The sequence below is a fragment of the Lethenteron reissneri genome, chromosome 24 (assembly GCF_015708825.2).
Source record: "Lethenteron reissneri isolate LAM-NWPU_2019-01 chromosome 24, ASM1570882v1, whole genome shotgun sequence".
In the NCBI taxonomy this organism is placed as follows: Eukaryota; Metazoa; Chordata; class Hyperoartia; order Petromyzontiformes; family Petromyzontidae; genus Lethenteron; species Lethenteron reissneri.
Genome location: NC_083802.1, coordinates 4937948 through 4953421, shown reverse-complemented (window position 1 = coordinate 4953421; position 15474 = coordinate 4937948). Strand labels below are relative to the sequence as shown.

At 40.4% G+C, this 15474-nt stretch overlaps 1 protein-coding gene across 1 annotated transcript in view; it reads right to left on the bottom strand.

Moving 5' to 3' along the window:
• Positions 1 to 15474, bottom strand: part of LOC133346444 (probable E3 ubiquitin-protein ligase HERC1) — a 117518-nt gene that overhangs the window by 43045 nt on the left and 58999 nt on the right. Inside the window, 11 exon segments of the mRNA XM_061558014.1 lie at positions 484 to 602; positions 1020 to 1275; positions 2744 to 2860; positions 3639 to 3826; positions 4384 to 4579; positions 5561 to 6390; positions 7407 to 7793; positions 8676 to 8887; positions 13626 to 13709; positions 14074 to 14313; positions 14755 to 14934. Coding sequence (XP_061413998.1) covers positions 484 to 602; positions 1020 to 1275; positions 2744 to 2860; positions 3639 to 3826; positions 4384 to 4579; positions 5561 to 6390; positions 7407 to 7793; positions 8676 to 8887; positions 13626 to 13709; positions 14074 to 14313; positions 14755 to 14934 — 2809 coding nt within the window.

The following is a 15474-nucleotide window of genomic DNA, read 5'->3' as shown; positions in this document are numbered from 1 at the left end:
TGTTTTCTTCAAAAGATAAAGGCAGCTTAAATGCGTGCAAGTAAATATATGAGATTTAAACTAACACATTACTATTTAAAAAACTCTTGCAACTATAAAATAATTCAAACTTCAAAAGCCTGCATAATGAAAGACAAAGGCATTTGTATGGAACAGTAACAATTTCAACCAGTCAAAGGTGGGGAAATTATATGCTCCACATTGGCTATTGCTGCAGGTGAATGCCCACTTTAATTTTCAAAATTTTTAACTAAGGGGATCTATCTAGTTTTATATATTTGTGCATGTTCACATTTGAGATTATTTGCTTTATAAATTGGATTGGCATTTTTTTTAGTTTTACCTTGGACCAAAGAGACATCTAGTCCCAACGTGCTGTCATCTTATAATAAAAAATTTACATACATGTCCAATCTGCATACCCTACATTTTTTCGGACATCCAGCCAATGAGTGCAGAAAAAAAAAATGACTCCAGCCATACCCGCACGTGCGAGCAGAGTGCGCGCAGCCAGGTTGAGCCGGTGTCTGCGTGCTGGAGGCGGCCTGACCCGTGTCAGAGGAATACCCAGCATGCTGCCTCTCTCCACCTGGTCGAACGGACTGCACAGCAGCGCAAAGCATTGCGGTCAAAAGCCGTAAATATTTCTTCACGGTCATCTGTGTTTAATCAGAATTATACACGCAGACTATACTCTTTATTTGCTGCTGCTCATTCCCTTTCAAGTAGAAACCGTGGTAAAGGAAGATCAGTAAAATATGAATCTCAAAGAAAAGTCCTCGTGTAAATCCTACAAACCAACTCTCCACATCCAACAAAACAATATAGTCCAAGTTGATAACAAACATTTTCATTATAAAACAAGAAAAACGTACAATACAAATTCACCACTCAAGTGCATGGTCATATGTTGACCAATGCAAAAAGCAATTCACATTGGCCGTCGGTTGACATCTAAAAGAACGGTGTATTAAAACAATCTCGTAAAATCGGGTCATCACAACAAGGCACACGCTGACCTCTCACTGAAGCCCTCCTCGAGCTCGGCCGTCTCACTGGTGGACATGCCTCGAGTCGTGTTGCGCTCTGCCGTTTTGGGGTTTGTGGCAGCAGTTGAGGCCGCCCCAGACAAGCCCGGACCCCCAGACGCCCCCGCCGTGCCAGGACTAGGCAGCGATGCAGCCGAGGTGGTCTCTTCGTCCTCCATATATGGGTGCTCAAGCATCCACGTGGCCAGCAGGGTAACATTCTGTGTGTCTGCATCTCCTCGGGTGCCTGCACCGACATTTTTACAAGGGCATAAAAAAAAAAACCTCACTGGTGCATAAAAATACAAAAACAAAAGACGAAATCTCGATTTTTTGCATATCATCCTTTAATCATCTTCTCATCATCGGATCCTGTCATTTGCGGGGGCCGGCAGATACATAATACTTTACGTGCAAATAGAACAGTTAATAATGTCATGTCATTTTTCAAACTTTGAGATTCTCTTGCTCTGAAAAGAGATTACTGTGGAAAGAGATTACTCTGGAAGTATGCAAATTGTGATAAGCAGAACATTTTTTGATTTTTAAAAGGAATGCAGCCAGGCAAGCAATACGAGAGCTGGCATGGCTTCACACCATCTCTGGAATTGGTATTGCAAAAAAATCGTAGTTGCGGGTTGCAGAACTTCATCGTCCTGAATCCGAGCTTTATTGCAGCATATTTGCAACACGGGATAACTTTAGTTCACTAAGAAATACTTATTGACATCAACATTCAATCTTAAGATGCTAAAATCAGGAATATATATGGTGGAATGTTGGCTATAACTACTGGTTAAATTAACTAAAGTTAAAATCCAACATCTAGACGGCAGAAACATATTTTTTTCTGTATTTAAATAGTCAAGATTCATAAACTACTGATGTGGTCGTAATTAGACAACTGAATGAGGAAATTAAGTCAAATGAATAAAGTTTACCACAAAACACATTGGGAGAAATCACCGATGACCGAGCATAACTTTTATTTGTGCATGGTTTCAGAAAATGCAATAACGCATTGGACATAGATAATTTCTATTCTTGGTTCTTTCGGTAACGTCACGTAGAAGGAAAGAACCAAAAATATGAATCCCTGCAGTCACGAAAGCTTTAAATCAAAATAGATAATTTCATTAATGGGAATAGAGAATGGTCAGTTTTACGCAGCTGTAAATAATACCAAAGATAACCCCGAGCAAGACTTTTGCATACATTTTGGCAATCAAGGTAATGATACAAACTAGATGTAGTGAAATTTAAGCTTCAGATTTGCGACTGATAAATCAGATGGTGGCCTGAGAAGACAACACTAAACTTAGAACCCCGAGGTCACAAACAGGTTGAGCACATAGATTTATATCAGACAACCATTACTCTGGGTTTGGATAATTAGAATCTGAATATGTATTTATATTGGAGGAATACGATTAGCTAAAAATCTCTTTTCATAGATGTAATGTAGGGGTGGGGCAGAACGTTACAACAAGAATACCAAAATACGATAGGAGTCCAAAGTATAAGAGAAGAAAATCACAAAAAACATACAAATAAAACTAAACTATTTTTCTTTTACCAGGTAGATGCCACCGAGCTATTTATCTGACTTTTCAGAAGCGATCTGGCCACAAATGATAGCTCAACGAAGTGGCATATCATGTGGAAATTTATAGCAGCCAAATAATAAAAAAAAGATATATAAATGATACCCTTACCTGTGGCCTCCATGGCTCGCTGAATGTGGCGCAGTGGGAATCCCATCTCCAGAAGTGGCACGGCAACTGGTGGTGGGGGAGGGGAGCAAGACTGCCGGCTGCTGGGGTCTGATGATGCTGATAAGAGAAGAACAGTATTCAATATTGGATGCATTCACTCATCCAAATGACAATGTTTATCCAATTGAGAATTTATGGTACCAGTATGAGCAATAACATTTCACGCATATTACTTATTTACGATTTACCTAATACACTATTTTTTATATTAGGACATACAGATAGAGGCTTTTAAATGACCTATAGTTTATCTCACGTATCAAAAACACTGCCCTTAAAAGGAAAATAAACAACAAAAATGCGTATAATAGTTGATGTTTCTGGAAATAGTAATTCTTCATCTCTCAGACATGAAGGACCATTTCCTAAAACACTGCCTTTTTCTCTTTTAGAAAAGTGTTATTGACATCTCAGAATGTGTTTAATAGCTTTCAGTTGATCAGGAGTTATTTTACAACTAAGATGAAAACCTACCATATAATTTTAAGGAAGGTACTTATAATTGTCAAGAAACACCACTGCACATACATGCCAAAGAGGTACACAAAAACACACACACACAAACAAATGTAACTCTGCTATGCAAAACAAGTACAAAGATAACACCATTTTCCCAGCCATGGAAAACGCCAAGTATAAATATAAACATGTTTATATTTAAGCGGTAATTCACAAACCATTGCAAAGTTGGGTCATAAAACCATCAGATTTGTGTGCTTACAATTTCCCAAGCAAACTTTTATACCAACGGCACGTGAAGTCAGACTGGAAGAAAAGACAGTGAAGCCCATGATTATGTTTATTTCAGAACCTATGCGAGTGGGGGAGCTCTCACCTGTCCTTGTAGGCTGGCGGTTGTGCTGCGGCTCAGAGGTCGTAAGGCTCTGCCGGCGGTAGGTCTCCTCGGACGGGGACGTTGGTTGGGAGCTGGCCGTTGCAGGCGAGAGAGGTGGCGGCGTCTGTGCACGCCGGGCAGGGTGCGGAGGACCAAGGGGCAGCTGGTAGCTCTGGAACGCGGCATTCCTGTTTAAAAGCAGAAGTTGGTGAAATTTAAAGGTGGGCAATGACATCAGAACTGCTCACATTATTGATACACGACACATTTGAACGGGGAAAATTATTCAGCCGCCGCATTTGATATTGATCAAATGTTTTAACGTTTTTCAAATGCAGTTAAAAGCATTTATGGGGTTGCTCTGTCCATCATGGGGGAAGACATAATTTCAGGAAGTTGAGCCAATATGAACATTTGAATCACAAAAATGTGCTGCTCATAACAACAAAAGAGAAAACCAAAATAGGCCAAATTCATTATGGAATTTTCCAAAAATGGAAGATAAACTCGCACTAAAAGGACCCGCCACAGCATCAGAAGTGATGCGCACCATCCCACGTGGACCCATTATCCAAGACCCCCTTGTCTGATCACAGCCAATGGACAAACCACTACCTGCACGCCTGGCATGAGCACTACCATTATTATCAGTAGTTTAATACAACTTCAGGACAAAATACATCATTGGAAACCGTGACAGAATCCACATGTGTGCAGAACTTTTCTTCATCGTTGACGTGCTCACCTAGCATGCTGCATCATGTTTGGTCCTGGCAATTCAGGAATGAGAGCAGCTTCGGTGTCCGTGACGGGCGTGGTGGCGGTCGTGGTGTCCTCCAGAGAGCTGCTCATGAGGGATGTGGTGCTGGAGCTGGATGGGCTGGTGGTGACTGGCGTCTGTCCAGTCATGGGAGCCGAACCACCATCTTCTGCATTAAACTCTATACAAAGAAAAGCAAGCATGGTTAATACAAAAGGCATAGGGTTAAGGAAGCCATCACAATAAAAAAATAAAGATGGTTTGAAGGGTAGCCTATTGGTGAAGTGTTCTTGCCTCTGCTGCTGTCAATATATTATGTCTTTAGTAGTAACAATCCTGCACGAACACGAGCAAATATGCTTATAAATAATGTATAAACATGTTTAAAAATTCCATGTTTTGATATATGTAACATCGCTCGAAGCTGAATATTGCATTTCCTACAATTACTGAGAGCGTACGATTGTTTCGGGTTGAATGCATTTCAGGACTAAAAACTCCTAAAGAGAGTAGAAAGGGGACCATTCTGGTCTCGACTGCCAATATCAGATATCATAATCTTCAGCATTATACTGTTTATTGCTGGATGAAAGCCTCCCCAAGCTGGTTCCACATCATTTTCAGATGCAACGATACACCTATAGCTCCTGCACATGAGAATATTTAATAGCTCAAATCTCCAAAGTGGACACACCTGGGCATGTCCTCTCCTTTGACTGTCACTCTGTGGGGTTAGCTTTGACCTCACTCACTTTTCTTAACAATGTCACTCACTTGTCTATATTGGCCGATCCATGTGTTCACACTTCTGTCTCGTCAATGTGCATATTTATAAGCCAATATGAATAGTAAGTGGACTTGGGCAGGACACATCAATACAAGGAATGGCCAATGGGCAAGAATACCTTCTGAATGGCAGCCAAAATTAGGGAAAGCACCCAATAGGAAATACACTGCAGAGCTTAAGCGACAAGATGGGCTTGTGTACAGGTACCATGTGGATTGTTACATTGTGGTACAATGAAGGATGGCGGTTTACCTGGGGAGACCTTCATCCAGCAGTGGGTTGAACAGAGCTAATTAATGATGAAGTTTCTGATCCAGATAATATACACACACACATTCATAAATTATAAAGCTCTTTAATATATAAATACTTCACCTTGTCTGTTGCGGAAACCCAAGCGCTCCTCCAACAATCCTCGGACTGCCAGCTTGTGGATTACAGACTGAGCACGCTCCATCTCACCCAGTGAGATGGCCCACTTGATTGGGGATCGCGACACGGCACGACGCACCACACTGCGCATCAACGCCTGCAGGGAAGCCCTCAGCTCAGTCTCTTCGTGCCCAGACTGGCCTCCCGAGGGGCTCATACCACCACGGTCTGCATTGTGGTTCCCTCCATCTGGGCATGCCTTGGGAACAAGCAGCAGCTCTGCGTACCGACCACAGCTTAGCAGGACACTCAATGCTTTCATTGCACCCAGGCACAGAAAAGAAATCTGCACGGCACGAATCTCAGCTTCATGACTCTTGCATGAATCGTGACATTTCTTTTTATGTACTTCAAATGTACTAATGGCAGCAGCTTCTGGAGATTTGACCATTGGTACGTTGGTGGCTTCCGAGGTGGCCAACTGCTGTCCATCAGTTTGCAGGTCTGCAGCTTTCACTTCTGCACTCTCTCCCCCATCTTCAACCAAGGTTTGCGTTGGCTCCTCGTCCAATGTTTGATCGAGCTCAGCCTTCTCCTGGGATTCCTGCTTACGGGGAGGTGGCCTCCGATCGGACCTTCTTCCACCGCCTGAAGGGCCCTTTACACTTTTCCCGCCAGAAAGACCCAAGTCCTCTTGGATTCCCGTGAGGTGCGTGAGGTCCAGTAGCGTGGACGCAGACACACCGTGCAAGCGGCCGGCATCAAAAGGAACCGGCTCGCAGGGCTCCAGATTGGCCAGAGGAGTGTCGCTGGGTGACCAAGAATTCAGCACACTTTAGCCACGTGCGTGTCAGCACATTGATACCAAGGGTGAAGACGGGACAGACAGGGAAAGAAAAAGGAAGAACAGAAACTACACTGTGATAGACAAAGCGGCACAAAAGCAAGATGAAACAATGCACAAAGCAAATTTGTTTGCATTAATAAATCAAGGAAGACAAGAAGACTGCAACAACAATGGGACGCTTGATTTGATTGTAAAGATCAGTTCAGCATAATGTAGTAACACTGAATGCGCATTAATGCAATAAAAACGTTATGCATGCATTATGGCGGAGAGGAAGAATGGAAATGCAATTTCGGTCATTTTTAAAGCTAAAAAGAAAATCATCAAACAGCTTACAAGCTGCGAAATAACAGAGCAGTTACAGTGGGGAGAAACATAAGTGGACACAATAGGAAATGCCACGTACTACAGAGTATGAATTATGTAACTACGCAGCTCATTGCACACCAATGCACGTAATGAATAAAAGTGTGTCATGAACTCATAATACTCAAAGACTGGCATTGCTAACATTACACATTAAACGCTTAAACTGAATGATTGGAATGTCTTGTCAGAAGAGCTATCACAGCACAAAGGTTGAACTTTGCCTAAATCATATTTAAATGATCCAAACCCAAAATGCTTGGTTGCTTGGCATTTGAAACAATGGAAAACATGTTTAACATGCTGTCTAGGAAAGCACTGTCATTAGATAAGAGCTTCTCATTTTAAATTGCATTAGCAATAGTGTTTTAATATTTCAAGGCAACGCCCAAGTAGCACTTAAAATTTAACAAAAGGGAAACACAAATATTTAGATTAGGGTGATGGCAGAGTCTGTATGCATTACGTAACAAACCATTTATGAAAAAAAATTTCAAATGATACCAATGTTCCACTTCCATTAAGCACAAACATTAAAAAATCAAAGAGGATACATAAAATAAAATACTCTTTTAGAACAAAAAAAAGTCATCTACAAAAAAAAAATCCACCAAAGGACTTAAACATAACGAGTACCTGATTGTGACCTCCGCATCCTCCCACTGAACCTTGGCAGAGGCACTGCCTTCTTTGAGAACACCCAGCAGCGTGGCGTGACGTCCCGTCAGCTTGTGCACGCAGCGGCCACCGAGGCGCAGGCCGCAGTCCACACCACCCATCACAGCGAGCACGGGCCACACCTCCACACACAGCGTGCGAAGCTGCTCATCCGAGAGCTCTCCGGGGCTGGAGCGGCATTGGCGGTTGGGATGCTGCTGCTGCTGTTGCTGCTGCTGCTGTTCATCAGACGACTCGGTCTCCTTCCCCAGCACGTCCTGTTCCAGTTCGGCACCTTCCTCAACATCTTCTCGGCACTGCGAGTCAGACCTTGGGAGGGTGCGGCCCGATCGAGATTTGCAAACCCTGCAGGGATTAGGTTTCAGTTAAAAAAAAAGATAATAAAATATGTAACATTGGAACTGGATTTTTTCATTGTAGGATGTCATTTAGAAAATGAACGAAATCTAGGTTTGCTAGAACAACGCGAGCATGTCTTTCCTTTATAAATAAATAAAATCCAATAAACTCCTCGTTCATGCTTGGCTGCTTTTTCATCAAATGCCACCCATGCTTGAACCCTTTTTCTCTGCGAGCATGCACTGCTGACTTCCTCCGTTTGGCTTCAATATATGAACTTCTCTTTCCCAATTATTCCCTTGCACACCAACATTTACCTTCTACTGTACATCTGTGTATATTTATTTTCTTCTTTGTAAATACAACATAAATTTATAAAGTCCCTATGATACCTCAAGCCTATATATAAAAAAAATATACAACTCCCCTACTCCCTGTTACACATTAAATATGCATTTGCCATCTGGATACCTCCCTCCCTTACAATACACAGTTTGAAATACTATTTTATATAAACATTTGATGGATCAAAACGGTATTGCATTTCTACCATCAACGTGAATTATTTTGCCAAACCAGTGAATCCTTTCATAACAGAGCCACCTATGGAGCTGGCAATATGGGTGATCGTTTAATAATATGCTAAAACCGAGATACCGACTATTCTACTCTTGGACTTATTACCCTCTAACGCCCATACAGAATTGGAAGATCCTAGACACGCATTATCAAATGAATCTCAGAACATGCCTAACATTTCAACCACAAACAATGTATAATTCAGCACCGTTATAAAATAATTGAAAATATTTTCGTTTCAAAATTTTTTAAGACCATTTCCTCTGAGATTTCAACAGAACTAGCGTTGCAGGCGGCAGCAACACAAACCTGGAGGTGGTAGCTGCAAGGCAGGGCCGCACACGCTGCAAGCGCTCTGTAAGATGCCGATTGATGGAGTGGGTCCAGCGGTCTGTACGGTGCAGCACTCGAACCAGCTGTACCGTGGCTTCGGACAGAACCACAGGGCCTGGGCTACAGGTGGGGTCACCGGGCAGCAGATCTCGCGGGGTCCCACGCATTTGCATCTCACAAATCTTGACCTGCGAGACAAAAGCAAAATTAGGTAGTGCTGTGTGTGTGAAATGCACTCAACTTAGGACGGCAGAATGGAGTTTTCATCTGCAGCTTCTGCAAACTGAAGTCTGCCGAGCCAGACGGGACTAAAAACATTTATTTTCTCTTCTGTTTAGATTACATTTTCTCTGTGCCATCCATGCTTCCATCTCAGATTTTTTTTTATATCGCCAATGACAACTCTTAGAATTATTTATCAGGAATGCAAGACGTTGCCCACCTTTTCACAAATTACACACACCGTCACCGTTTGTAATTATAATTTGATTCAAGAGTTGATTATTTTAGCCCACTAACTAGTCTAGGTTGCCCATCACTGCTCAAGTGGGTTCAGGGCTCACATCAACCAATTACCAGCAAGGTTTACAAAAAAAAATCAATTATTACACATGATTGGTGATAAATTATACCCCTCATGATTCAAATATTTAGGAACGTGTCGTATAAAGCAACCCACAATGCTTACATGAAATGCAGGAAATCTTTACTCGTGACATTGAAGATTAAAAAAAACTGTTTCAAACAATTATGCAAGTTAGTGTGCAATTTTAATTAAACATGTCCCCGCTTGCAGACAACATTCAATCAGGTGCAGGTACAACCATGTGCTTGCAGCCACTTCAATTTTCCCAATTCCCATGTGCTCAATGAAGTAAGTGATGGGTGACATGTGACACCTATTAGAACTCTGAACAGATATTGCCTGGGAATTGTTACAAAACCTGGTTCACACTTGGATGATATTAACAGCAGCACGAAGGAATGGAAGTCTTGTATTGCATGAAAGTCACTTAGCCGTCACCTAATTTAAAGCGACTTTACACCTACATGTAAACGATTATGTTAGTAATGGGAAAAAAAACAGAATGCTTTATTCATGAGCACAACAGCCAGTGATCCAAAACTGGCACCAGTAAAAATGTTGCATTTACTATCAGGTCTAAATCACACGTTTATGAGTTAAAAATGCACCAAATTTATTCTGGTGACATTGTGAGGAGCAATTTTACAATGAGTGGCTTGTGTCACAGCACACATTACACTATTTTAGGTGATAATACAGCTTAAAGATGCATGCCTAACTGGGTAAAATAGGCAAGTTACATTGTGTAAAATGAAAATAAATTCGTTTCATTGAGCAACAAATGTGGGATACACCATATTTTGCTGAGCAATCAGATGCTATTGTGTTGGCATGTCTAGCACAAGCCCTGAAGTAAAAGTGTTATTCTCTTCAACCATAGAAAATCTGAAAACGTTGTATTCGATTGTGAGAATTGTCATGCCAAAGAATAAAATGAAATAATAAAACTGCACGAAAAAATATATCTTGTTATTTATTTTTTCTATTTAAAAATTTCAAGCATGTACAGACCAATATATGATATGCAGGACTTTACAACAATGTGGCAAACAAAAGCCGCAGCAAAAGTGGATCCCACTCTAGATTAGAATGCACAACACTGACCATGTCCTCTGGTTGCACTTTCCAGACAAGCACACTCGGACATCACCCAAGACGGTGAAACTGTAAAATTTTAATGGGCCACACACATCAACCACTGTGCTCTGTCATATCGTGGGTTTCATAAAAAGCAGCCCCACCACCACACCATGATGCACACAATAAAATGTGGCAACAGATTGCCACTGAGGTGGCAAGAAGACCACTGCATGTTGGATATTAAAGGCTGAACTTTTAAAAAGTCACAAAAAACGAGCGGGACTGGTGGCTCCGGGGATCAATGTCATGTAAGAGCACTGAAGGTGGTACCTGCTGTGATTCTGGATTTAATTTTGGATATATCTGCAATTAAACCAGATTTTAAAAATGCAGCGAGTTGATGGGTCTCAGCCCGGTCACCAATGACCATCATTAAACTTGCTTTTTCACTTACATGTGGTTCATTCTATGTTTGAGAATTATTGTGTTTTTGCCTTTGATTGCCATGCAACAATCTCTCTGCAGGGCATAGAAAAGTGTTGCCCTGGTGGAGATAAGATATTCCATGTTTAACCATACTTCACCCCACTAGTCATTTCAGGCTGGTGAAGAACTGAAAGGGCTTCATCGGTTCAGATATCATTCACTACCAGTGTTAGCCATGGCGTGAAATCCCATTCCGGTTACCAGTTTTATTGTGCAACCACAACACCATCACTGTTCTGACTTACACCCTTTTGAAATTAACAGAGCAATTCAAACAATAGTGAAACATATGCGAGACGGAATTATTTATACCACCACGCCACAATTTTAATAACTATTCCTACATGTAAATTCCCAACAGATCTAGGAACTGCCAAACTATATCCTCGGCAATGGATAATAGATCAAGGTCCAAGTGATGCGGATTTATGACTAATGACATGTATGGCTGGTAGAAGAGAGAGCAGTGTTTGTGGGTATCATTGATCTAATGGAGAGGTTCATTTGCCTTTGGTAACTGTACGACATTACGGTCTTACAAACCAAGAGCAGACCCCAAACAACCACCACTTTTAGGAGACTGCTATTATTATTGCTGCCCACCTCCCACGAAATTGACTGGGGGTTGGATTTCAGGAGATGGGCATCATAGGCATATTAAGAGATTATGGGCATCATAGATTGTTTTACAGCACAAACTAATCAAGGACAAGGATGTGTTAACAAAACTACATATTACACCATACGTTTTTTAATGAAACCTATGCAATTTCATTTAAGCACACGTGTAAAATCCCCATGTGGCTCGTCTGCTATGTAACTCTGGGATATATGTAATTGCTGCACCTATGTACTTTTTATCACCCAAGGTGTTTTATGAACCAAGAGAAAATTAGTGATTGCAGTATACTGTTTAATGTGAACATTGCAGCAATAAGCATGAGTTGGTACTGTATTTGGAAATTATAAGGGAAACATGGTGTGTTGTTCTGTTTTCCTGCCTTCATTAAGAGACATCAACATTTTTTACCAAGATAATGACTTGCAAATTTTTTATCAGCAACCTTATGATGCATTGTATGACGACAACACTCATTATGTCATTGCCTAGTAGTGCAAAGGTTTTGAAAAGAAAATCATTAAAACTATTAGCCATGTAATTGAACTACCATTCATATATCCCTAGAGCTTGCCCCATTGGATGAAAAAAAGCACTCCCATTTTCCACAAAATGTCAACACAAGCGGATTTAAAAACCATTAGTTGACCAAAAATACAAGACTAAAATGGAAAGTTACATGTCTTCGAATGGCGACGTCATACATTGCTATTATATAAATCCACACTACAAAAACAGCATTTCCATGAATGCTTTTAAATACAATTGTGCGCACTTAGGTATTGGCATGGCAGCAGTCTGTTAAATTGTATATTGAGAACAGTGCAACTAATAAGCACTGATAACACAGCCTCCCAAGCAGAGCTAGCTATATTCAAAGTATCTTTATTTGAATACTTACATTTCTGCTAACCTTCCTAATGAATGCCAACATTCTCAGTTATTGTCAGTTTCACGGGAATTACAATTTGCCCAAATTAAACAGTATACTGTAATGACTAATCTTCTCTTGGTTCAAAATAGACCTTGGAAAATGTTACGTACAGAGGTGCAACAATGAAATATCCCAGTTATGTAGTATACTAGCCACATGGGGATTTTACATGTGTAATAAAGTTAAATTAGATATTATTTCTTAATGCAAACAAAACGGATACATTAAATTAACCATCCCTGACACATACCGTAAAATTTACATTTGATACAGCAGTCAAGTGTTTACGTTATTTTCCCAACTTGAATTGGGCTATGGGCATTATAACAAGACACAAACAATCAATTTGTAGATCTCAGAGGTGTGCACCCTGTGTGTCAGAATGAGCCGCAGAAACGATTCTATAAAAAAAATCCTTCAAATGACCTTTAAAAAAAAAAATAACATTTTCAGTCGGTCGCATTTTCCAATGCACTCTGAAATGAGATTGTCGCGTGATAGTTGGTGACATTTTTGTTTTCCTCAGGAGCTCGAATTTAGCCAAATAAAGTGCTAAATCAAATTTAACGATGATTTTTTATTGGTGGAGATTGAGCCGATACCATCAACTCACTCCAGTTGAGAATTCGCTTTAAATCGTGGGTGACTAAAACTCATTCGGCTACAAAATCTCAGCAGTGCTGGCTCAGCACTCCATCCTCTAAGCTACCCTTTCACTTCAGAGCCATACACGGATGCTTTCAATCCCCCTTAGCATACTTGTAGAACACCAAAAACTCTGCTTGAGCTGCAGTACTGCACACCACTACACATACTACTTTACTCTCAGGCAATTAAATCCCAGCATCGAAATATTCACATTAAAATTACATTTATTTTTGAAGCCTTTGGGTAGGGATATTTTATAATTTAACAAAGAACGCTAAAATGTTATGTCTAAAGGTAATTTTAGAGACAACTGCCAAAATGTGCCAAGGCATCACATTAACATCGTGCAAAATGTAACTGTCTTGCAATAATTTGAAGTCACGTGTCACAAAAAATTATATGCTTTATATTTTATTAACGGAGTGCACATGTTTATTCTGGTAAAATAAGTGTCAGGAAAATGAACCGTGAATGCAGACACCCACATTATGACATCTATACTCCCAGAGCAGCTCATTATTTCCCTTGTCAGTAGTGCTGTCAAAAAAGAAAAAATAGAGTGATTCTAGATACCTTTTCACCAGGGTTACTGCTGTAAAACATGATGCATGGGTAGAGTTCAGTCACATCCACATCCTCAAATGCAAGCTTGGGCTCCTGGAAATCAAGATATAAATGTGTTAAGTGTACAGTATTTCATAAAAAATTAATATGAACCGAGAAGAAAAATATAAACATCCCATTGGGCATGACAGTCAAACCTTATTTTCAGTGCAGGATACATGAGGCAGGGGAGCACAGAAGGCGCAGGCAACTTGCTCTGACTTCATTAATGTCTGAGTCTTTATATATTTACATAGTTTAAGTGTTGTTCTGCTGATTGTGTGTATGACAGTGTTTATGTATTTGTGTGTACGTGTCCATGGGAAATAGTAGTGCAGTCATTTATGCAATGCGATTCCAGTGATGTGATTAAACTCGGTCATTTTACACAGCCAAATATGAAATGTGGCACTCAAACCTCTCCATTCTTGCCGAAGGAGATGGTGCGAGCCTCTGTGTCCATTACACACGTGATGAGGTCGCCCTGTGTGAAGCTGGGCAGGGTGAGTGTATGTTCCCCGCTGTGGTAGAGGTTGCCGCTGTACGCACGGTACAGCCACATGTCTGAAGTAGTGCGGTGGTTAAAATCACGAACAGGCCAGCGGGAGACCCCGACGCACGTCCCCTCATTTCCACGGTTCTCCTTTACAATAAGAAACTGCACAAAACAGTGTGTGGTCAGTCCGGGCAGAATTAAAACAATAAGTGGATCATTGGTTTATTCTTTATTTGTATTTATAAATGTAATATTTGATTGCAATGAGAAAATTTACATTTCACATGTCAAAAACATTCAAATGCAATCATTTATTGCTAAGTCTTGACAACCGAAACGTAAACTTAACACACATAATCATTTCTAAATGTGTGATGAGGCAATTATTGCCTTTTTGCAAACTATAAGCCCATCAAGACACTCCCGTTTTTTATTACCTCCACACCCCTTCTCAGCTCAGGTAGTTTACCATCACATGCACATGATTTGTCCATCATCAACCAAATCACCACACTTCTTCCAGCAAAGGAGAAATATTCTTTACAATTATGTTCTTAAGCTGCTGTTGTAGCCCCCCGCATGTGCAAACCTGCTGTTAAATACCTTCCATTGGTAGCAGCCAGAGGAAATTCCAGCGGACGCGAGGCCGTAACCCTTGCCCCCGCTACCGTGAGCCAGCACGGTGCCATTTTCCACCGTGCAGCACATGGTCTTCTCGGGGTCAAAAGTGACCTCTTGAATGGGCAAGTTTTCATCCTCCCCGCTTACCTCTCGGGGTTTGTGCTGAACATAAAAGGGAAGGGGGGGGGGGTACATTTAAAAATATAGACACATATTAGGTTTACTTCTTGTTTTCAGAAAGGCATTTCCCATCAATAATATAACAAACTATTTTTTTTTTGCGAAACGTGTCCATTTTCTCCACTGAAAATTGGCCAAAAAGTTATTTTACCAAGAAAGTAATCAGGTTCAGCAGATGCATTAAATGGTAACAAAAGAATATATTCAGTCTTAAAAATATGGCATAAACAAAATTACAGTAAATATAAAAAAACATAATATTCATGCTTTCTGCTGCAAAAATAAATGCTCTACAAACACCAAAATATTGGCAATTAAGTAATAATATAAATAAGAAAATGTGCATTTTATAAAATGAAGTTTAGACTTCTTAAATCACACAATGCTTTCTTTTATTTCGATAAAATTGCCTAATATGCTCATAGCTGGTAATTTTAAGAGTGACAAGGGCATTGTTAAAAAAAAATTAAATTCCTGGGTAAAAAACAACAACTTTTAATTTGTGTCCATACAAACAAAACA